At 39.4% G+C, this 25,378-nt stretch overlaps 1 protein-coding gene across 9 annotated transcripts in view; it reads right to left on the reverse strand.

Annotated features, from left to right (window-relative positions):
• Positions 1-25,378, reverse strand: part of THADA (THADA armadillo repeat containing) — a 358,450-nt gene that overhangs the window by 219,714 nt on the left and 113,358 nt on the right. For 8 of the 9 annotated variants that reach the window (XR_012655623.1, XM_075064366.1, XM_032775058.2 and 5 more), the window contains 2 exons: positions 22,084-22,173; positions 9,391-9,522 (listed from right to left, as the gene is read on the reverse strand). Coding sequence is in view for 8 of the 9 variants with exons in the window: in XM_075064366.1 (XP_074920467.1) it covers positions 9,391-9,522; positions 22,084-22,173 (222 nt within the window). In the remaining variant the exon portion in view is untranslated. The remainder of the gene's footprint in view (positions 1-9,390; positions 9,523-22,083; positions 22,174-25,378) is intronic. The other variant, XM_075064365.1, reaches the window with a different exon arrangement.

Consider the following 25,378-nt stretch of genomic DNA (forward strand, 5'->3'; position numbering starts at 1 on the left):
GGATAGAACGTCCGATTTCCGGGTCCACACTAACACTATTCCGAAAGTACCAATATCGATTTAGCGCTACTCCTCTCGTCGGGAGGAGTACAGAAATCAATTTAAAGAGCCCTTTATATCGATATAAAGGGCGTTGTAGTGTGGACGGGTACAGCGTTAAATCGATTTAACGCTCTTTAAATCGATTTAAGCACGTAGTGTAGACTAGGCCATAGTTCTACTGTAGTATACATTAGTAGTACAGAAAGCATGTAGGCAAACTACATAGGCTTTTTCTATTCGTGAAATAGGTCAACAAGTTATACTAAAAGCCCAAGTCTCTCCCACCTGCACCACTCAAACTTAAGGGAACCTAGGAAGAAAGTAAACAAGTTTCATATTCCATAGAAGTATTTTGTCTTCAAATTCAGATTTATTACATCATCTGCTGGGATTCTCTATTTCAGTTCAATCTTTTTGTTGCTTTTGTTATCAAGAAATCCCCAGCAATGTCTCAGTGACAATCATAACTACAAGTAGATTTATTTAGCAATTTGTTGAAGTCACATGGGTTAATTGTAGATTCATTCACCTTTTCTTAGTATTTGGCTGATACTCTGCCAGAGAAACAAAAATTCTGCCAACTTGAGTTTGTGTAAATGGAAACGTGGAGAAAATAAAAGAACACTTCTTATTCAAAACTGCATTTTAATTTTGATAACCTGTAAAAACAAGTTACTATTATGTTTCACAAATGCAGAACCATGGGAAGAACTACACAACAACACTTATTACTGTACCAATTAGTTAGCAAAACCCACAACAAACACTGTAGTCAAAACACAATTTTCTGCAGTAATGTCTGTAACTTTTTATTTATTTTTAAAATAACTATATAGGTTAAACAATAACTTAAATCTTATTCCTTTGCAAAGATTTTAAGTGCTTGAACTGATTGCAGCTGAGGACATGCCAAGATTGATTTTCTTACTTTAATTTACCATTAGAATCATGGCAAATAGGTCAGCAGCCAGAGGGGTTAAGTTCTTCCAAAACTTTTCCTCCTTCCACCCACCCACCTACAATAGTTCAAGAGTACCTACCGCGGCATTTATACAGATTCTTCTCAGAAGCTTAGATTTTTTTTTGCTTTTTATAATAATTAAACTTTTAAAATATCACTATTGATTTTAGTCTTGTGATTAATGAATTATTTTGTTACAATATGTGTTAACTTCTTATGCTAAACAATTTGTTCCACCTTGTATTTAGCTGTGCCACTCTGAGTTCTTTTGCCATACCTGAGGAAGAGCTCTGTATAGCTCCAGTTATCAAACAGAAATTGATCCAGTTAAAGATATTATCCTCACCCACTTTGTCTCTCTTTTACTTTGTTATAGTCATTTGCATTGCATGCTTTGTTTCTCTTCTATTTTTCTGCCCTTTCCTGTGTATACTGTTGTGAAGGAAGGTTATGTGACTAAATGTCTCTGGTCCAGCAAAGCACTTAATCAAATGCTAACTTTAAGTGTATGAGTAGACTCACTAATTTCACTGGACTACTCCTGTGCTTAAAATTAAGTTTGTCCTTGAGTGCTTTGCTGGATTAGGACTTATTTGTGTAAACTAAATACAGCAAGTTACAACATCTAAGAGGAAAACCTATATTCAAGATTAAAGCAAATATTTCCAGAAGATTTTAATTTATCCTACATTTCCAATAAGCCTTTCTCCTATTGCACTGACATTTAGTATATATTTCTCTGAAAAGTCAGAAAATCATACCCACTTTTGATGAGCAGTGCAAGCATCTCTCCTATACACCATCAACAGAAAGTAAGCATCTCACTGTCTGCTCAACCATTGCCACTGTGCAAATCAACTGAAAAGCACAGTTCCGTTTTTATGTTTATTGTATGGAAAACTGTTAAAATTTCTTAAAGAAATAAGCCTAGATGTCAGAGAAAGCCGATACGCAGAAATGGACATGCCAACAGCTGCCACTAGCTTCTAAAAATTGTATTTTCAGATACATTTGAGAGTTATGTGTAGATCTGATCACCTGTTCAAACACTGGCTACTATACTCAAAAGCTAACACTTAAGAGTAGCAGATTTTCACTAGCCTTTTTTGATAGTCTTAGTGTATTTGTCACTTTGTTTCATCTCAAATGAACTCTCATCCTAAGCCTGTCAAAAGAAATATTTATACTATTGTCTAAGAAGATTTTGCACCAAACGAAAATACATATAAACATGCTCTCACAATAAGGATTTAGCACAGAAAAACATAATACAAATGTAAAAAATTCACATTTTACAACAGGATATACATGATTTTTATATTATGTATCTACATCTATATATTTTTCTCTGTACTTACATCAGGTTATAGGTTTTGGAAGCCCAAACTGCACTCAAGAGGACAGTTGCTGTTGTAGTAAAATGACAAATGGGCCCAATGAGCTTTCTTAGCAAGAACTGAATATTTCTAATATTTATGCATCATTCACATTCCAAATACTAAAAATAATTCCAGCCAACTATAACTTAAACCAATCATACGACCAGCTAATAAAAGAAACAAACAAAAATGGAGGATGTATACATTTTAATACAGAGACTTAGGGACAGACTTTAAATTAACAACAGTAACTCACAACAATTGTATTAATGTAAAACTGGCTTCAACAAGTATATTTCCCTCCATATCACACTGAAAGTTTATCCCAACAGAAATTTCTGTTGGTTGTTGATAAAAATCTCTATCTCACAGCATTGGCAGTTGCAATCAGTCAGGTTTTTGGCATCAAGTTTCCTGTTGGTGTTAAAATGCTAAAATACAGCAAAATGAAAAAAGCTGCAAGGTAGGGAGAGCCAAAACTGTTACACAGCTCTGTAGCAATCTATACTGCCCACTTCTCAAAGGGATACTAGGATTTGGAGGTGAGAAAGTCAGTTAAATACTGTACCAGTCAAATACAGGATGAAATAGTTAAGTCAACATAAGCAACTGCACATAAGGAAGAAAACAAAATCATAGAATCTACTTTTTTTTTTAAACATAATAATAAATAAATAAGGAATATTTTTCAATTACAATATCTCAGACACCAAAAATGTTTGCAGAAATATTTTTCCTAAATAAAGTTACTAACAAAGTTTTCAATAAAATTATAGAATCTCAAAAAATGTACTGTAGATATCTCAGGACAGGACAAGATCTGCACTAGTTTACTTTTCTCTTTGTGAGATTATGTAGCTTCTTCCTTTTAATGTAGCTGTTGAGTTCGAAAGGAAACTGAGTACTTAGCATATCTGAAAATCAAGCCAATTCTATTTAGGTACCTAAAAACAAATTTAGGAGTCTAACTTTAGGCACTTAAATTTGAAAATTTTGACTGTGTACTTTATAGCCTTACAAACACTTTTCATTTTACATTTTGAGTTTGTTGCTCTGTTACTCATTGTGGGCCCAGACCTGGTCCCTATGGAGTGAATGAGAGTTTTGCCACTAACTTCAATGGTAGCAGTATCAGGCACTTACTGAAAAACAATTTACCATAAGTTACTGATGTGAGTGATAACGCTATCTAAGCAATACAAGCTGACTATGGAGGTTAAATTTCTCTAAATACAAAGAAAAAAATTAACCACTTGCTAGTGAAGATTCATCATAATTTCCTTTTAAAAATAATGAAGAGTGTTTATGAAAAGTAACAAAAATTAATATTTAGAGAGCCATATGGCTCCTTTAGATAAATAAGAGCCATGGAACTCTCATTTTCACAGGTGATCTGAATTAAAAAGTCCATGTGAGTTATGGATGCTCAAAACTTCTGAAAATTGGACTCCTCCAACAAGTTTACAACTCAAGTGCTCAATCCTGCAAATCCTTACACATTCATACAACCAAGCTTAGATGTAACAAAATAAGTGGTTTACAACAATGGGTTACAGGGATGGTAACACAACGGTTACAATGAGATTATAGGCTTTGTATGGGCAGCCTGGAGGCTCCATGGTTTTTAAAAGTAATTGAATTTATTGTTCAGAAGTGATAGCTGTTAATTATCATTGTGATAGCTTTCCCCTGACATGTATGGAATTGAGGTGAACAGAATGATGAAGACAGGAGAGAAGATAGAGGGAATTTGGGAAGGTGAGTAGTGAGGATAGACGAAGGAAAAAGCCTGGGGAAGGATAGAGAAATACAGGTGATATAGTGAGACAAAGTAGTTACATTGGAATGGCAGCTGTGAGTTAGTGAAGTGAAAAACAACTGGGGAGACAAATCAGTTAACTGTAAGTCAGCACAATTAGTACAGTTAGAACACCACTTAGCACAAGAGAGCTGGTCCATGGCTGGGCTCCCAGGCGCTACATTCATAATTATGGCATACATATTTAATATACCTATAATGTTTTAAAAAAATCTGTTTTGAGAACAAATTGATTACATATCTTTATGGTGAAAGTTATTCAACATCAGAAAAAATATTTTACTCATCAGAAAGCCCATTAAGAGGAAATTCATTCTATATACAAACAATCAACAAGGCACAAGTGAAGGTGATTCTATTTAACCTTTAAGTAAACATCAGTCAAGGTAAGCTTTGACTTGTCCTAGCCCATAAACAATTACATTCAGTATTAACTATAATACATTACTATTCGTGCTAGTATTTCTACCAGAACTAGAACAAATACGTATTTCAAAACACAAGACAATATTTCAGTAATACCGTCATGTTGCTTAAAATAGTTTATCAGATATTGGCTCAGACACACACAAGGCTAATTAATCTCTGAACAGCTTTTGATAGGACTCTTGGGAGTGAACCTCCTTTTAGACTGTTAACTGGAAAGAACCAGATCTCCTGTATCAAGCTTGTAGTTCACTCCTAAATTAATCATGTTCAATATACCTACTAAATACTCTGTGCTAGTCTAATTTAGTTTAAAAACAGCTAGGTACTTCCTGCTTACAGTCTATTTTTTGGATAAGTACAGTTCAGAATGTAGTTAATTTCTGGAATATTAAATTATGTAAGTATACTGCAGCTGTAGCTCAAACCACATAGCGTACATCTATATTACAGGGTTTTGTTTTGGTTTTTCAAAAACCTGAGTTAACTGAGGCCACAAACCTGCAACAAATGTTTGCGGAGTATCCAGACTAATAGGGTGCAATCCTGATAGTTAATCTGTGTCAACTGGAAATTAGTTATTTCAAGCTGGAAAGAGTAACCTCTAGCGGCCATACCCTTAATGTGAAAGAGCCTATCTCTCACACACACTTCATAAAATGCAAATAATCAAGCTTTAGTGGAGGGGCTCTACCCCATCCTCCAGGCAGGCTGCAGACCTGCAATGTAGGCCCTGTGCAGTCACTTATTCTGAAAACCCGTAGCACCCTCTTAGTAAAGGTTCTGATTCACATATGCATAGATCTTGGAGCTATTTTCCCAGGCCCATCTACAAGTACCTCTTTATTTAGGTTCTTATACCATACCTAGGACTTTTCTGACTCAGTCTTCCTCCTCCTGTGCTGGCTTGCAGCTTCCCACCCTGGTTCCCAGTCCCTGTCTCCTTGTCCCACCACACTGATAACTATCGGTCCCTGTTTTTCTTGCTTTCTCCTGCACCCTTCAATGCCATGAGCCTCCAGTCTCACACACATCTCCATCACACACACACCCAGCTCTTTGTCACAAACTACTACTTCTCCCCATCCCCAGACTAGCATTTCTCTCCTCTGTATTCGAGTCAGGCACCCTCTTCCTCTACACTTTCTCCAAGCTTACTATACTTTATGTTCAAAATCAAAATGTAGTAGAGCAATACTTGGACAAAGGTAAAGCAGAAACAAGGACTAGGTGTTCTCTGAATTACACCACATTTTCAAAAATAAAACGGCATGTGTGATTTTCTTTTATGGGGTTTTCCAACCCTTTAAGCTGTTATAATATGTGCTTTAACAGAAAGATCCAATCACAGATTTCACATGATGTAGCAATGGTGACATTTGAAAAATATTAAATTCTTAGCAAGATTTCTGTATTTCTAATGAAACTTTCCCCACAGAATGCATTTCCTTTCATGATTTATATTACTCATGATTCTGCTTTGAAACCTGCCCTTAAGAGTAGAGAGCTTTAGTCTCACCACCATTCCACACGAACACTGATTTATTCCCACAGAGAATTCAGTCAACAATATTAAGCATTTCATGAATAACGTTGCACTGAGGAGGGCATGGATACAAGCATCATTCAAATTTGGATCACTTTAACAGCTAAGAATTTTTTTTTGAAGTGTTTTCATTTTATAGTTAAAATGTCACCTCCAGATTACCTCCCTCATTAATCAAAAACATTCTGAACATTCCATCATGCTAAAAAGTAATCAGTACGTCAGACATATCTAGCTCTAAAACAACTTCTTTCAAATATCTTAAAAAGTGAGATGATAAGTTGTGAATCAATGTGTTCTCTTCCAAATAAAACATCTGGAGGAAAAAAACAAGTACTTTTAATAGAAATGTAGATAGGCAATCAAATGTCCTAGTTTAGCAGGGAGTAGAAAGTATATGTATTACAGGGAGACCGAGATTTGTCCTTGCAGCATTTAATCCTACTCCTATTGTGCAATTCATTTCAGCATGGTCAGAGCGACCTTAACTCTACTCCCACTAGATGGAAAATTCCACTTTAGCTAACTGAAACTGTTCAAAAGCCTAATTAGAAATCTTCCAAGCACGTACAGTATTGTTAAGGGAGCTGCCTGCTTTCTTGCAAACACACTAAGTATTCAGTTCATTCTCTCAGATCAATAAATGAATGCCACTTTATTGTCTGTAGGGATAAAGATCACTACGTTATACTGTTCATTCACTCCCTCTGTCTCTCGCTGCATATATAATATCTATCCTCTATAAAATGTGATGTTAGAGCTCTACAGAACTTGAAACCATATAGAACTATATGATGTATAAAATATAGCAATTACATTTTATAATTGTATTGGATTGCCAAGTAATTATATACACACACATTCATCTATAGATGTATATCTATATATAGATATATACAGATGAATATATCTACGTGGGGAGATTCAAAGGATGACTAACGCATGCTGGTTTAGTATATTGTTGATTAACATCCTTTGGTACTATACTTTCTCTTTGATCCTCACTTAGAATTACTTCACAACAATCTTCACCTGCAATCTTAAAAGGAATCAGAAATATTCAGAAAAGAGGTACTTTTACTTTGGCTCATTTGCCCTTATGCAAGGGCAAAACTTAAAGGAAGGAATTAAAGTATCCTTCCCTAGGTGATTCACCTCTGTAAATCACAGATAATGCACACAGAGGTTGAAATGAACTAATTATCAATGCATTCACAGAAGTGTTTATGTACATTAAAAAAAATTATATAATGATACGCAATCAAGAATGTCAGGTTGAACACAATGGGATTTTTAAAAAAGGCTACAGTGTTTTCAGTATAGCTCCAGATAACTGTAAAAAGTCAGCAATTTGCTAAGTATCAGACAGGAAATTTACATCTCAAAGCCTGATGAAACTTGCTTTCTGAAAGATGTAACTATTTTTTTCTAGCCTTAGACCAATTTGTTAAAAGTGCAACTAATTTATTGCCCATGTTCAACAGAAAGAAAATCTTAAAAACAAATATCTTTGCTCTCCTCACTACTAGTATTAAAGAAGTCCTTGTAGTCGATAGGAGTTAAGGAAGGCAAGTCCCTGGTGATACAGATCTCTTAATGTCTTGAGTTTTTTATTCAAATATATTTTATTTGTTCCATAATATCCCTGTGAAAAAGCTTAATGATGACAGGACCAAAAAATGTTCACAGCAGTTGTTAAGGAGGACAGCAATGCTGAAGCTTTATGTTGCTTACATTCTCACTAAGAGTAGCCAATCAGAATGCAGATTGAACATGAAAAACAGAGTAGGTAAGCTGAAAAAATGGCATAAATGAATGTTTGACAGGCACTGTTTTCTACTCTAGACCATATATAAAACTCCAGTGAAGAAGCATATGGTATGAAGGCAGAATATAGCTTAAATGACCTAACTAATAAATGTCCCTCTAGATGGATCTATAGATAAATGTTTGAGATTCAGGAATAGTAGAAATGTTTTAGATAAACTTCTGTTATTTCAGTTCTTGTTTTTAGAAACAGTATATGATAAATTGAGTTTATTCCTACAAATGCTGAGCAATGCTGTGGTATACAAGACACTATGCTTTAATGTCATATCTGCTGAAAGATAAACAGGCAGAGCTACTATTGTTTTCCACTGTAAATAGCAGTTTAAATAATGATCACAAGACTTGGGGTAGAAACATGTTTAATTTCTTTTACTGCTCTAATAGATTTAATAATGAAATTTCCAAGCTTAAGGAGTAATATTTTGGACTGTCAAATCTATTTTCCCGTAGCTGGTAGGGCATTTAAGCTGTACTTAAGAACTATTCTAATTTCTTTCCCAATCTCCAGTCCTGTTTTCTTTCACCATATTACCCAAGAGCAAAAAAAGTATTTGAAAACCATAATTCTCTCTCCACATGGAAGCAATTAATTTTTTTTAGCATTATTTTTCCCACACCATGCACAGTGGATTAAATATACAACTCCCATATTTTTTTTTTATCGGAAATGAACATCTAAATCCATTCCACAGGAGCTGAAAACATTTTTCTTGAAGATCAGCAGCATAAGATTTACCCTCCCGATCACAGCATAGTCAATCAATTTCATCCAGTCTCTGGTAGGGACCATACCATACATCATCCTTCAGATGAAAGTTTAAAAAAAAAACCCACAATGCAGCTAACCAATTAATTGTGCAATACTATACATGAGGGGAAAGTGTCTCTGATCCCTGCAGTGACTGGCATGAGATTTGTTTACCCTAGTCTTTTTCTTAACCCAGTGAAAATAAAATAGGTATTAATATGTAATCAAGAACTTTGATCTAATATAGTATTAGAGTAACAAAGACCAGGTGTGTGAGATAACAGCTTTTATAGGACCAACTTCTGTTGGTGAAAGATAAGCTTGTGAGCTACTTAGAGTTCTTTTCCAGCGGTGTAGCTCACGAGCTTGTCTTTTTCACCAACAGAAGTTAGTCCAATAAAAGATATTGCCTCATACACCTTGTCTCTCTAATATCCTGGGTCACAACATGGCTACAAAAACACTGCCAACAACTATTAAAGTAACAGTTTTTTCCATGAATTATTTCAACTAAATGGTAACTACCACATTTACAAAGCATTTTGAAATATGCTGAAAAGTATATTAAAAAACTATGATTCTCCACCAGAGAATGTTTTCTAGTAAGAGTAGAAAATTCTTTTGAAATATGCACCTCACCTCATAATAAAAGGAACAAACGGTGCCATGCTGAGAGCTGAATAAGTGCCATCCATTGGAGAAGGATACAGCTTGCCCAGGATCAAAAGCAAAAGAAACAAACTTGGATGAAGCTTCAACTCACCAGTTTCACTAAATGAAAAATTTTAAGAGGTATCTTGTTAAAGACATTATCTTTAAACATATCTGCTAACACCAATAATTGGCCCTGGTATATCAGTAAATATTGCAAAGTAGAGATTTAAGTAAATTACACATCCTTCTACTGTTCCTCTTTAAAAAACACTTTCAACCTTTAAATATAGGGCCCTACACATGATAGGAGTTATTTCATTTCAAATGCATGCGCGAGACACCCAGATAGCTCAGTGAATCAATCAAATCCCTTTTTATATATACCAACTCTAGGAAAATAAGGTGAAGTATAAAAAAGAAACAGAAGCGTTTGGCAAAAGAGTTGGTACATTACATTACATACATATTGTCTAACTTGACTTAAAAAACTGAACAGGTAACACTTCCTAATGAATTGGGAAAATTGAGAAAGTTTGATCAATACAATATGAAAGCATGAGAACAAAATAAACCTATCTTCAGATAGGCAGGAAAACTAGCATGTGGTGTCCTGCAGGTTTTACTTTGGAATGCTGGTGTCTGTATAGCCCAAGTTAAAAACTAAAGACAACTATAAAGCATATTTTGATATTAAATCCAACAGGCAAAACAACTAACATGCCAAGCTATTACATGCAAAAGATCAGTTAAGATTGTTCAGTGGAAAGGCTTTAAGGCAGGTGTAATCGGTTTTTATACCAATTTAACCATATTAATGTAGAAACCGATACAACTAAATTGGTGCAATCAACCAGTATAGATGCAGCTATAATGATATAATGTGCTCATATTGGCATAGTTTATTTCAATACATTTAAGGATTTATGAATGTAAAAACCAGAAGATTTGTGGGCACTGGGAGCATGGCAGATGGAGGTGTGTATATAAGAGCAGAGGAAGAGGAAAGCAGGAGCTGAGGCAAAGGGGAGTCGATAGGTTCTGGGGGGCGGCAAGCAAGAACCATGGCCATAGGAGTGGAACACATTCCCCTCCAGAACATGGAACTGAACCTGGGAGTACTGAGTCTCTACATTTTTCTGCTGTCAGCAAAAAGCTGTTAAACCCACTGGCAAACTGTGTGTCAGACCTTCTAGTGGCTGACCCTCATAAATGTTAATAGCCTACAAATGCTACAAGTTACTCAGTTAGTTCAAATGACAGAGGCCTGTGGTACAGATCTAAAGGTCTGAATCTAGCTCGTGATCCAAGCTGAGGTCAATATTGTTCCACATGACAGAAATTCTGTTTCTTCAGGTTTTTTTAATTAGGAAATTACATGCAAAAACACATTAAAAAGCATTATTAATGTTCCAAATTCAAATACTTAAAAATTAGGAAATGCCAGAACTAAAGTTGCACATGCAAACTTAATTTGTCTGCTTATGCATTATGATTAGGTTTGGAAGAATTCAAGTGCTTTTTTGTTTTTGTTTTTAGCATTTTTTCCTCTTTTTCAGCTATGTCTCATGACAATAAAGGTTGAGATTCAAAAAGTTAAACCTTTATCCTCACTAAAACATATCTTGTCAACATTGTGTGTCAAAATATACAGAGTAAATATCCTTAAATCAAAATCTAGTAAATTCTCAAGCAGAATTGTTCTGACTGTACATTTTAATCACTACTGATTGAAATTTTTTTCATCAGTTTGTGTATTCATGGTAAAACTGACGTTTATTGACATTTACCAGTAAAAATAATCCTTCCAAGCCTAATATTACAGTCTTTAATTACATGATCACATACTATTTTTTCTGAGGACCAATGTCTCACTCTGCACAGGCAGGGTTGTGTAATGAAGAGCATTGCTGTCTGTAGGAACCCTGCCCCACCTGCTAAAGAAGCTTGAAGGTGTGTAGTGAACAAAGCAAGGTATTGTACAAAGACAAAGGATGTTCTCATAATCAAGGCAGCTAAATGCTGCCCTGAAGAATTGGATTCTATCCCTATGTGTGCCACAGAGTTCCCAAGTGATGTTAGGCAAATCACCGAAACCAAAATATTCACAGTTGGGCACTAACTGTGTGCTTCTCATTTTTGGGTGCCCAACATGACACACCCATAGCCACATTTGCAGAACTGCTGAACACTCAAGGCTGCAACTGAAGTTCACCGGAGCGGTGCAGTAATGATGGTTCTTCGAGATGCATTCCCCCTACTGGCGCTTCACTTTAGGTGTGTGTACTCCCCTGCACTGCCGATCAGAGAATTTCAATAGTAGGCCATTCCACCCATGGACATACATAGCTCTCTGCTTGCCATCAGGCTAGCCAGCATGCACGGGCATTTCTTCCTCAGTTCCTTCTCTGGCATCTCCCTGTTGGTTGGTCAGGTTATCTGTCATGACTAAGGCTAAGATTTTGTCAGGGATTTTTTTAGTAAAAGTCATGGACAGGTCACGGGCAAAAATGAAAAATTCACAGAAGCCGGTGACCTGTCCCTGACTTTTACTAAAAATATCCATGACAAAACAAGGTGCCTGGGCAGCTGCAGGCAGGGTGGGAGCTCCAGGTGCTCCCACCATCCATGAGGGCTCAGAGCTCCAGGGTCCACCTCTGCTGGGGGCTCTGAGCTGCAGGGGTCCCCCCTGCCACCTGCAGCAGCCCAGAGCTCTAAGGGTCCTGGCCACTGTCCACGGAGGCAAAGAGCTCTGGGGGTTACCCCGCTGCCCATAGTGGATGGAAACGGTTGGGGTCCCCCATGCAGCCCACAGTGGCAAGGAGCTGCAGGGAGTCCGCCTGCTGCTGCCGTCGCCTGGGGCCACAGGGTTACCCCACAGCTCCCTGCCTCCGTAGGCAGCCGGGGACCCTGCAGCTCCCAGCAGGCAGTGGCTGAAGTCATGGAGGTCTAAATTGCAGCCTTAGTCATGACTTATCTTTGTGTGTCCTTGATCAGCAGGAGGAAGTGAGCTCATGCATTTCTGACCACTCTGAGTTTGAACAGGTTGATGTGGAGGCACATCTCTGCTACAGACCATTTGTCCTCTATTGTGCCACCATTGAAATGCGCTCCCCAGCCTATGAGTGATGCATTGGTACTCAGGAGATGGAATGAGGAAGACTAAGCAAACGGGATTCCTGCACAGATGTTTACTGGGTCCTTCCACCAGTGTAAGCATTGCTTGATCCTGGTGAGCATCGACAGAAGCTTGCCTGTGTTGTCTCTCTTCATCCTGTAAACTGAACCGAACCATGCTTGGAGGCATCTCATGTGTAGTTGCATGAGCACTTACCGATGTGTCTGTGGCCATGTGCCCCAGACGCTGAAGGTAATATCTGGCCGAGATTTGGGGACTGGATTGTGCTGTCTCTATCAACAAGGAGAGACTGAGTAATCTGTGATGTGGAAGGAGTGCCCTTGTCTGAATGGAGTCGAAGTCGACTCCTATGAATTCTAGCATTTGAACCAGTGTTAAGGTCGATTTTTGTTCTTTGATCTGTAGGCCCATATTCAGAAACAGGTCCTGAGTGGTCTGAGTGACTCACTGGGCTTCTGTGCGGGACTGTGCCCTGGAAAGGCAATCATCCAGGTAGGGATAAATCATTATGCTCTTAGAATGTAAGTGGGCCGCTACTACTAAGAGGACATTGGCCAAACACCCTCAGGGACGATGAGAGGCAGAAAGGGAGTACTCAGTACTGGTCCTGGCCCAGCATGAATCTGAGGACACATCTGTGACTTGGTACGATAGAAATGTGGAAGTATGAGTCTTGAAGGTCGAAGGCCGAGAACCAATATTATTCTTCCAATGCTGGGATGATCATTGATAGGGTGACCATCTCGAATTTCTGCACTTTGACATATCTGTTGAGTGCTCTGAGATCCAGTATGGGTCTCCAACCTCCCTTTTGCTTTTATATCTGGAAGCAATGAGTGTAGAAGCCTTTCCCTCTGAGATGTATGAGCAAATTTTCTATAGCTCTTATGCTGAGGAGATGGTCTGCCTCTTGACATAGCAGACTCTTGTGAGAAGGGTCCCTGAAGAGGGAGGGGGAAGGGTGTTTTGGTGGGGGAAGAGAGGAGAAGTGGATGGAATATCCATTCCCAGGTGCTGCGTAATGGGGTACGGTGGTCTCCGAAAGGAGGAACGGGGCTTCCCAGGAGAAAGTGGCGAGGAGAGTGTTCTACAGGCACCTCAACCAACCTATCAAAACTACCACTTCAAGGTTGAAGGCCGAGACAGCGTTGGTTGTGGTTCCAATTGCTTTTGCTTGGGGAAACTTGATTTCTTTCTCTGTGGCTCATAAGATCTCTGTGACAAGTACTGAAGCATGTACTGCGATGACAGGGACTTGAGCAGCAGCTGAAGACTGTATTTTCTCTTGTAGGCTGGCATGTATATCCCTAGGGAACGAAGGTTTCTCCAAGATTCCTTCAACATGTGATGAGACCCATCTGTCTTTTTGGACAATAGCTTAATTCCCTCAAAGGGCAGGTCATTCACCACGGTTTGGACATCTTTAGGGAAGCTGGACAACTGCAGCCACAAAGCCCTTCTAATAAGCAGGGTCATGGAAACTGAACATGCCAACATATCAGAAGTGTCCAATGCAGACTGGAGAGACGTTTTCGCCATCAGTGAATTAACACCCTCGTTAATCATGGCCATAAATTAGTTTCACATAGTTTTGGTAGTCACATTTGGCCAGCAAGGCCTGGTAATTAGCCATCTGGAACTGAAGAATGGATAATGAATACGTCTTTCTGCCAAACAGGTCCAAGCGGTTCCCATCTCAGTTATACGGGGTGGATTTAAACTGGTATTGGTGGCCCCCTAGAATTAACTGCATCCCCAATAATGGAATTTGGAGGTGGGTGTGAAAATAAAAATTCCATGCCCTTCGCTGGCACATAATACCTTTTGTCAGCCCATTAGCATGTTGGCAGGACTGACACAAGGGTCTGCCATATAACTCTAGCAGGATCCAGGAACACCTCATTAACTGGCAGAAGCACTCTGGTAGAGGTGAAAGAGTGTTGAATATTCACTAGTGTGTGGTGAGCCTCAGTCACTTCATACAGTTGCATTTGCGGGACTTATGCCACCCTCTGAACTAAATCTTGGAATGGTTTAAAATAATCTGCCATGGATGGCGGAGGGGGCATCGCCATCTCATCAGGTGAGGACGATGAGAGATGAGCTTGAGGGGTGCCTTCTCTTTCTGCCTCAGCTTCAACTTCCTCTCCCAGTTGCTCAAGAGGTTCCAAACCCTTTGACACCACAGCTGAAGAAGGGTGTCTCTTTGCCTGCTGGTATGCCACACTAGGAGCCTGGGAGGCTTGTTGCCTCTGGGCCTGCCAGGAGTCCCAATATGAGGGTAGGGGTCTGGAGGCTGGTACCATGGAGGTTGAGAGTCAGGTGGGCAGTATGCCTGGTGTCCATGATGAAATTGGGACCAGTATGGTGGGTAGGATGAGTGGTAGGAACCCAAGTCCTCTTCCTCACAATCTGACTCTGATGAAAAGAAAGGTGGTGCATGGCATGGAGAGGTCATTGAATCCAATGCTCTGGGAGAATTTGGCACCAGAGCCCTGGCACTGAGTAGGGGCGAGTCCGGTGCATCAGACATTCAGAGATCTGCCGGTGCAGACAATATCAGTGCCAGTGGTTGTCAGTGCCGAGACACTTGTACCGGAGCCAGAGAAATGGATCTAGTCATATGGTCCATTAGTGCCACGTGCGCCAGGGGTCAGTGCCGATGCCGATGCCCACATCGATGTTCCCTGGGGCAGATCTTCCATGCTTTTCATGCCCATGTGATACCAGTACTTCTTGTGCCCAAACCCCTGATGGGCATGGGGAATTGACTTGCTCTGTCGGCTCGGTACCGTGTGTGCCCTGGGTACCACCTCTAGATAGCACTGGGGCCGTTGGCACCAGTGGAGCCAGAGATTGCTTCCGCCTAGATTGCGGCTCACTATGGGGACTCACAGACCTTCTCTTAGTGGTCTTGAGTGAGTGACTCATCTCCTTGGAATCACTTGCCTTCAGTGTAGGAGGTTGTGGCGATAGTTCTCACCAGCAGTCTGGAGGCTGAAGGACAGACTATGAGCAGGAGTTCAAGCTTTAACTCTCTGTCCTTCCTGGACCTGGGTTTTAACTGCTGGCACCAATCACATTTTTGTGGACTGTTTTTTCCCCTCAGGCAGCAAATGCACTGCAAATGTCCATCTGTCACTGGGATGGATTCTTTGCAGGAGAGCCAGGCATACCCTTGTCTTGGGGGGGCCACCTCGTCCAGAGTTGGCAGGAGGCAAACCCTTTCTTCTTTTTCTTTTATTTTTTTGGCATGGCCAACTGAAAACAAACAAGGTACTAAAAGAAAAAGGCTTCAAGGGAAGCTAAAATTTACAAAACTATAGGGAGTTAACGATCCATGAATGAATAGCTCTTAGTACTAGCAAGGGCAGTTGAAAAGAAACTGAGGAGGAAATCCATATACGCTGGCTAGCCTCTTGGCAGGCGGGGAGCTGCATGTGTGCAGGCAGAATGGAATGTTATTGAAATTTTCCAATCAGCAGCGTAGGGATGCACACACACTTTCAGAAGAGCACCCATAGAGACAATACTCAAAGAAGAATTGTGCTATAAAAATGCTCAGTACTCTGAAAAATCAAGCCCAAAGTGTTTCAAGTGTTTCCCCCTTCTCAGAAAATAGGGAAAATAATACCACCTAATCTAACAGGGGTGTTGGAAAAATAAATTAGTTAAAGTTTCTGAGGCACTCAGATACTGTGGGGAGAGCACCACAGAAATGCCTGTGAAGAAATAAACAATTTTGTATTCAGAGCAGGGTTTGAACAGTGTACAGCAAATAAGGCCTGAGTGAATGAGGAAAAAAAGGCCTGTGGAAAAAAATAGTACATGATTGTGGAATTAAAGACATAAATAATAAAGAATACATTTCATGTGGTGGGAGTGGAGCCGAGGGATTCGGAGCGTGGGAGGGGGCTCAGGGCTGGGGCAGAGGGGTGCAGACTCTGGCTGGGGGTGTGGGCTATGGAGTGGGAGTGGGGATGAGGGGCTCAGGGCTGGGGTAGAGGGTTGGGGTGCAAGAGTGTGAGGGCTCTGGCTGGGGGTTTGGGCTCTGGGGTGGGACCCGGATGAGGGGCTCAGGGCTGGGGCAGAGGGTTGGCTGCAGGGTTGTGAGGGCTCCTGTTGGGAGTGCGGACTCTAGGGTGGGGCCGGAGGTGAGGGGTTTAGGGTGCAGGTGGGTGCACTGGGGCTACTGCAGGGAGAGGACTCCCCCCAGCGCTCTAGCTCCCTGCAGCATCAGGGGTGGGGGAGGAGGCACCTCTCCCCACCGCAGGAGCAGGATAGGCGCCCCTTCTCCAGCCCCAGCAGGTCAGGGCCAGGGCTAGGTCCGGGTCAGGGCTAGGTCCAAGCTGTGGGAGGTGTGCCCCAGCTGTGCCTGAGGCCGGGCTGGGCCACGTCTGGGGCCAGGCCGAGCCGCCCCAACCGCAGCAGAGTTGGGGCTGGTGGAGGGGTTCGCCAGCTGCTGCAGGTCCCTGAGCAGGTTCCCTGCACACCTGCACAGCACTAAGTAGGCTGCTGCACGGCCTCGCAGCTTACAGGGAACTTAGATCATAATACATATTCACAAGGAAGCTGAATTAAAATTGCACAAGCAACCTTAATCGGGCATTTCCTAACTTTTGAGTGCTTCACCTTGCAATCTTAACATTCTTTATCTTAGTTTTTGGGGGCATAATATAAAGTGTTATTTGAATATGAGCATACTGCAATGCTGATAACAAACGAGTGTGTAAGACAAATTTGTTAAAACAGTTAAGCACTGCGGACTGTTTTCTGACAGCTAGATATTCCTTGTTGTGGTACGCTAAAATCACCCTCATTAGAGGATAAAACTGCCTTAACTAGAGAATATGATTTTAATTTTCAGTGGAGCAATGCCAATAGTGATAAACAGTTACAAACTAAAACAAATAGTGCTTTCTTCAACTTCCTTAAAACTCAGTGTATTTCAAAGTGTTCTAAAATAACCACTTATAGCACTATGGCATACACTGTTGGATTTAGCCCAACTTTAGGCTTCTGCTTCTGACGATATTGGCCTGTAGCTTGTTTATCCAGTGCCTACTTCAGTGGATTCCTGATCTTGTTTGGAATCTCTGAGTGCTACTGCAATACAAATAATAACTATATATGAATTTCAGTAGGACGCAAAGATTCCAATCCAGATCAGGTGTCCAATGAAATAGGCACTGGATAAACAAGCTGCAGGCCAACATTTTCAAAAGTAGAATCCTAAAGCTGGGCTAACATCCATGTTTAGACTTCAGTGGGATTTGTCCTCGTAAGTCACTTAGGTGCTTTTGAAAATCCCATCCTTAGTTGCCTAAATATGGATATGGAGTCCAACTTTAGGCTTCTATTTTTAAATATTATTGTTCAACCATACCAGAAGAAATACAGGAGGCAATGGATATAGTATAATGAGGCTACAACTTTATTCACTTAAATTATCTAGGAGTACCTAGCAACAACTGTACAGTGCAGAAAGGAGAGGAACTGGCTCCCCGCAGTTCCAGTAACAGGAGCCCCAAACCCTCAGCTCCGTTCAAGGGGAATAGGGAAAGGAAGAAGGTTGGCTCCCCAATGTCTTAGATATAGGAATCCCACACACCTCTTAAGGGATGCTTTCCGCCAAACAATGCCCACAGCAGGTCATGAGGGAACTCAATCCTTTTGCCAAGTTCATAGTTGGATGGGTAGGTGCAGCCAGCCAATCCTAATAAAGAGGGCATCTCCAGGGACGCATGGGATATAAATACCATCCCTCACTCTTGCAGTCAGCAGAAAGGATAATGCAGTGACATGCTCCTGAACTGGCCCCCATCTGCTTCTAGCCCTGCCTGATCATCCTTCTAAACTTCTCCCCTTCTAACACACTACTCTTTTACAACAGTGCCCCTTGAACAGCCACTGAGAGAGAGAAAGGGACAAAGTCTTACTAACAATACATCAACAGAACAGTACCTCTAACTCACTTCCACTCACCTAGGGTGGATAAAAATCAATGATTTCTTTATTAAAAAAAAAAAAATCAAAAAAATCGGATTTTGTAGATTTTTTGAGGAAAAACTTATCTAAAGATAGTTGTAATTAAGATATATTATAGCTCAAAGATACCTCAATATGGAAGAGGGATTATAAATTCTAATTATATAGTATAAGACAATATATTCATGTAAAGTTTAAGAAAAGTTTTGTAAATGAGTTCCAATAATTCACAATTAGGGACCCAATCTTCGAGGTTTCCAGGGGCTTCTGTATAGATTATTTAGGTTAATCTTTCTATCTACACAATGGGATTCAGTGCTTAGTCTAGAAGATACCATCAGAGATGTTTAGTTTTGCAGTTCTCAAACTACGGACTTCTGACTCCAGAGAGAACATGCTTGTTAACAGCAAAAACATTTTTATACAAATAAATAGTATACAGAGGTGAGAAATCACAGACCTCAACCCTATTGTCCCTCTGAAAATTTGTGTACAGAGTCAATCCCTTACCTCTCTCTAAAACTACAAAGTTTCAAAAAGTTCACTGAATAGAAGATTGTTGGGGGCAGAATAGATCTGGACAAGGAGAAGAAGTCTGAAGCTAAATGTGAGAAGGGAGAGACAGGCAGTAGAAACAAAAGTGAAACTGTTTCAGCGGCATATTCCAGAAGTTTTGAGGTCTTGTTGAGTGTAGCCTTCATTGATTTGAGATCTACCATACCATTCTCTCACTAGAAGGGAAAACCTATAATGGCAGCAGGCCATAAAAGAGACCTAGTTTGGGAATATTTTAATTAAGTTCCTCTACCTGTGGGTAAGGCGGGCATGTGTGCAAAATGCAAACAGTGCAACAAAGAAATGCAATGCCTGATTACCCGAATGAAACAACACCATGAGAAGTGTTCCTTCTCAGGAGGAAGCTGCATTGAAGATAATGATAGGAACATGTCTGAACATGCAGGATCTTCAGGCTGGTAAACTTTTTTATTTCATACTTCTTTCTTAAGGACTGCCTGTCTTCCTTCTGTATTCTTGAATTCTCATGTTTGAGCAAAAATATATAGTTGTTACTCTATGGTACTATCATTTTAGGCAGTTGTGATCAAAAATAAATAGATGAAATAAGCAGATCTTCCTTTTACAATTTCACCTTTAAAGTAGTACTGACTGTCAGAGAATGCAACAAGTAATACTAAATGAGCAGTATGGTCATAATAATTAAATAACTGTATTGACTTATTTTGTTTAGGAGAATCCATCCTCAACATACAGGATTCTGAAGACTATCCACCTTCAAGATCACCATCATTTTCTATAGTTTCAGAGTTATTTGCCAATGATAGTGTTTCAGTCACATCCTGTGTGTCACACAGCCACAGTATATAACCTGTAGCAAAAAGAAAAAAAATCTCCATCATCCAGAAACAACCATAGATAAGTCTGAGATGAGAACCAGCAGATTACAAAAAGAGGTAATTCATGAAAAAATTGCCTTTATGCAACAAACTCCTTTCCATATGATTGAAAACCCACACTTCATTAATATGGTTCAGTCATTAAGACCAGGATACAGTCCACACAATAGAGCAGATGTTGCAGGCAAACTGCTGAATGAAGTGTATGAAAGAAAAATTGAGCAGTGTGCAAAAGGTCTAGAGGGTGAAATTCTTAACCTGAGTCGTGATGGGTGGAGCAATGTCCACAATGATCCTGTTGTTTGTGCTTGTGTGACAACAGAAGAAGGGAATGCCTTCCTTACAGAAACAATTGGCACATCAGGAAATGCACACACAGCAGAATACTTACAAGAAGAAGCAGTAACTGCTATAACAAACTATGAAAAAAAATTCAAAAGTCTAGTATGCAGGTTGGTCATAGGCAATATTGCAAATGTATCCAAGATGAGAAGAAATTTAGAAGAGAGTTAAGAGAGTCCCAAGCTAATAACGTACAGTTGCAGTGCTCACTTGATGCACCTCCTAGCTAAAGACTTCAGTGTTCCAGAAATAAAGGCTAATGTTGAAATTGCAAAATACTTCCGTAACAACCACTTTGCAGCAGCTGCTCTTAAAAAAGTGGGAGGAACCAAGCTAACTCTCCCACAAGACGTGTGATGGAACTCAGTAGTGGACTGTTTTGAGCATTATATCAAGAACTGGCCTAATCTGATGATAGTTTGCGAACAAAATCGTGAAAAAAATAGATGGGACTGTCACAGCCAAAGTTCTCAACATTGGGCTTAAGAGAAATGTTGAATACATGCTGAATACCCTGAAGCCTATTTCTGTAGCCTTGAACAAAATGCAGGGAAAGAGCTGTTTTATTGCTGACACTGTTGAAATTTGAAGAAACAGAGCGAGAGCTTAAAAAGAGAAATATGCAATGAGAGAGTTAAATTACAAGCATTAAAAAAATGAAAGGGACAAGCACTATCTCCAGCTCATTTTCTTGGAAATATTCTCAATACTCAGAACCAGAGTCAAAACTTAACTGCTGAAGGAGAGGAGTTGGCTATGACATGGACATCCAGCAATCATCCCTCCATAATGCCAACTATAATAAACTTCAGAGCTAAGTGTGAACCATTCAAGAAATATATGTTTGCTGATGATGTTTTAAAGAAAAGTCACACCAGTGAACTGGTGGAAGTCACTTAAGCACTTGGATTTAGAGACTGTTGAAGTGCTAATCTCACTTTTAACAGCAGTAGCTTCTTCAGCCAGTGTAGAAAGAATATTTTCTTCCTTTAGACTAATTAATTCGAAATTGAGAAATCGTTTGGGACCTGAAAAAGCAGGAAAGCTTGTTTTTCTTTTCCAGATTATGAACAAATGGGAAAATGAAGGTGAAGATGACTGAGTTAGCTGCAGAAGCCAATATTTTAAGTTTCTCATGTTGACCTGGCTGACATAGTCGATTTAATTTTTTTTTTTTTAATATTTCATTTAACTATTTTAGTTAAAAACAATTTTAACAAAAACTTAAAAAATGTGAATGTTTAACTAAATTAAAAAATTCATATGCTTGTTTTGTTAAAATATTAGGCTTATTGTTGAAGAAAAAATCCAGAATACTTAATGTTGTTGTTTTAGTTAAATAAAACAATTTAAATGTCTGTCTGGTGATGTTCTCCTCCTAATACAGCATGGCAAGAAAATCCTCCAAATATTAGTAATTAACCTGTTGAATTTGAGATAGTTCACCTCCCAATGACTTCATAAATATCTGCTTCAATTACCTTTGGTAAATGAAAACCAAACAAGCATTCATTTTCTGATATAGCTGTAAAACTAATATGAAAAAGTTTTAAAATAGATCACTTAAAAAATGTATGGTGTGTTCCTTCTAAAAATGAAATCTACATCTATCTCTGAGTTGTGAAGAATATTTATTAAGGTTATAACAACCAACAAGAATGCATTTTTATGTAGAAATCCATGATTAAATGGAGCCTTCCTGACTAGTGATTTAAATTTGATTTAAATCAAATCCACCCTGCCCTCACCCTTAAATTGCACTCTATTCAGTAGAATTCCACATGCTTATCTTCTTACCTGCCCATAGTCCTGGCTACAACTTCCAGTTGCTGGAGAAGGAAAGGATAAAGGGTTGGAAACCGAGAGAAAAACTCCCTCCCTGTCATTCTGCAAAAGGGACAAAAAAGAACAACAGTTAGTGTTCTATAACAACCTGTTCTTCTCAAAATGTTCAATTAGCCAACAAGTATTCATTTTTTTAATTAATACCTGAGTGTAACCCAAAATAGTAGCTCACAACATGGCTAAGATTTTGTCACAGCTATTTTTAGTAAAAGTCACGAACAGCTGACGGGCAATAATGAAAAATTCATGGAAGTCCATCACCCGTCCCTGACTTTTACTAAAAATATCTACGATAAAATGTGAAAGCAGCAAAGAGTCCTATGGCACTAACAGACGTATTGGAGCATGAGCTTTCGTGGGTGAATACCCACTTCGTCGGATGCATGCATTCAACCACAAAAGCTCATGCTCCTATAAGTCTGTTAGTCTCTTTGCTGCTTTTACAGATCCAGACTAACATGGCCACCCCCCTGATACTATGATAACATGAGGAGCCTGGGCAACTGCGGACAGGCTGGGAGCTCCAGGAGCCCCCACCACCCATGGGAGTTCAGAGCTCCAGGGTCCCCCTCTGCTGGCAGTTCCGAGCTGCAAGGGTCCCCCCCCCAACCTCCTGTGGTGACCGGGAGCTCCAGAAGTCCCTCTGCCACCTGCAGAGGCATAGAGCTCTGGGGATTACCCGTCACCTGCGGTGGACAGGAGCAGTGGGGGTCCCCCACAGCTCCCTGCCTCCACAGGCGACACGGGACCCTGCTGTTCCCTGTGAGTGCTGGCTGAAGTCACAGAGGTCTTTGGAAGTCACAGAATCCGTGACTTCCGTGACTAAATCACTTTTATCAGTGAAACTGAAAGCTGCACCATTGGACCATGGTGGTAAATTTCAAGTCCCATTTTTGCCAGTGTATTTGCAGCCTTATAAGCCTACATAACAACAAGAGTCAAAACAGATTTCCAGCACATAACAAATTAAACAAAATAAAGTTTATGCCAATGATCAGCAAAGCTCAACTAATGACCAGACTTATTAAAGCAGCAAAGTTCAAGTTTTGGTGCTGAAGAAAATCAAACTAAACGTAAGCTTTAACACAGCCTTTTAAACCATGTTATAAACCATGTTATAAACACAGACACTGCCTACCCTGTAGCAAAAACTGTATTTCATATCTCATAGTAGGAAAGACCATAATTAGAATATACATTAGACAGATTAAAAGGGGTTCTGATTTTTTTTAAACAATTAACCACTAGAAGAAAAAAGCAGAATTGTAAAACATGTTTATACCACATGATCTACCAAAAAAAAAAAAGCGTGAACAAACGTTAGCAAAGCTTTGCTGTAAAGATTCGTGCTAGCATCTACGAAATCACAGGGAGGAATTGCAAAAATGAATTCTTAGTGAAAATAAGCAAAAAAACCCACCATGCAAGGAATAAAATCACCACATGGCAAACATCAGCAAAGCCTCATCCAGTACCCAGCTAACAAAACATGCCTTAGCCACAGGCCATAGAGTAAACACAGCAAAAACGATCCCTAGATGGAAACAACTTTCAAACGCAAAGGTTCAGGAAAATTTCAGTAGGCACATAAAAAGTATACTAAAATCCCAAACTATCTATAACTATAGGGATATGCAGAGGATTTGCCACAGAATTTTGCTCCAAAGATTTCTTTTTTTTTTTTTTAACTGAGCTTCTAGCCTTTATGGTTGTGAAGAAAATCTTCTATATGTGCATCAAGTGTAAACTGAAGTAATGATGGTTATTCAAATGTCAACATTAACTATTTCACTAATTATTTTAGCAGAAACATCCAACTAATTGCTTAACCCACAATCTCAAACAGCTTCCCAGTTGTCAAAAGCACCAAATGTCCCCTTACCAAGCTGTCAAAACTTCCAATTTCTACAGCACCGCTACATATTTTCTATACAAACTGTGCAGGACACTGACATTTTACAACACAGTGGCCTTGCAAAACAAATAATATTTAACATAAAATTAAACACACAAGGGACATATTATTGATTACATCATTCTTTTTCCTTTCTTAAATCAATAAAACTTAATCTACTATGAAGATACCATGTAGAATCTCTAAACTACTACAGTGCGATATGCCCAGAATCCAGCTGCTCTAACTACAGTATTTGGGTCAAACTTGCTGTGGAATATATAGTCCTTGGGCATTAGCTTAAAAGGTGATTTGGCATAAATATTTAAAGAACTAATACCCTCTTCTTATAGATTCATAACAAGTACGCACTCCCTAAACCAAAGAAATGTTAATACCTATAAACACAAACTAAAAAAAAAAATAACAGTAGGCAAAAAAAGTCTGGGACTAAAGAATAGAGAAGTTGGATTAAACTCCAGTCAGCCCACATAAATTAAAATCTGTAGAGAAATCCCCCAACCCATTTTAACAGAATCTAAACCAGTGGTTCTCAAAACTTTTATGCTGGTGAGCCTCTGAGTGAGACCTCCCCTTATAAATTAAAAATACTTTTAAAATATATTCAGCACTATTATAAATGCTGGAAGTGAAGTGGGGTGGGGAATGGAGGCTGATGGCTCATGACCCCCCATGTAATAACCATGCGACCCCCGAGGGGTCATGACACCCAGTTTGAGAACCTCTGATCTAATCTATCACACTGTAGATGTACATCAATACAAATTCAGAGACGTTGGATTCCTTGCAGAGGAGATAAACACATTATAGAATCCATTTTGGAATATTTATGGGAAATTTGACAATTTGAAACAAAAAGGTCAACAAGAGAAGTCTTAATATCAAATCTACTGCTATTTTTCCCCCTTTGCCCCTCAAATAAAAATTTCTCTCTGAAATCTGACTTGGAAACAGAAGATGATTGTGAAGTATTATTTCCAGCCATGCATTACATTGGCTGGAATGATCAGAAACTGGAGATATGGCTAGAAAGTCAAGTAAATTCAAACTGAAACCACTGCAACCAGTTCCTGGAGGCTTGTTTACATTATAGCAGTACCGTAAGAGTTTTTACACTGTATTGCATTTAATTTTAATATGCCAAATTCAGACACCAAGTAATAATAGACAAAAGTCCCAAGCAGATGTTACCAAGACAGCCATGCATCTAATGCGTGAAAAATTCTATTTACTCTCAAAAATAAAAAATAATGTTTCTCTTAGAAAAAGTGGAAATTTTCGAAGAGACGGCAATATGGCTACTGTTATCAAGGGTTAACCCCTGAAACATCT

This window comes from Chelonoidis abingdonii, chromosome 3 (assembly GCF_003597395.2).
Source record: "Chelonoidis abingdonii isolate Lonesome George chromosome 3, CheloAbing_2.0, whole genome shotgun sequence".
Lineage (NCBI taxonomy): Eukaryota > Metazoa > Chordata > Testudines > Testudinidae > Chelonoidis > Chelonoidis abingdonii.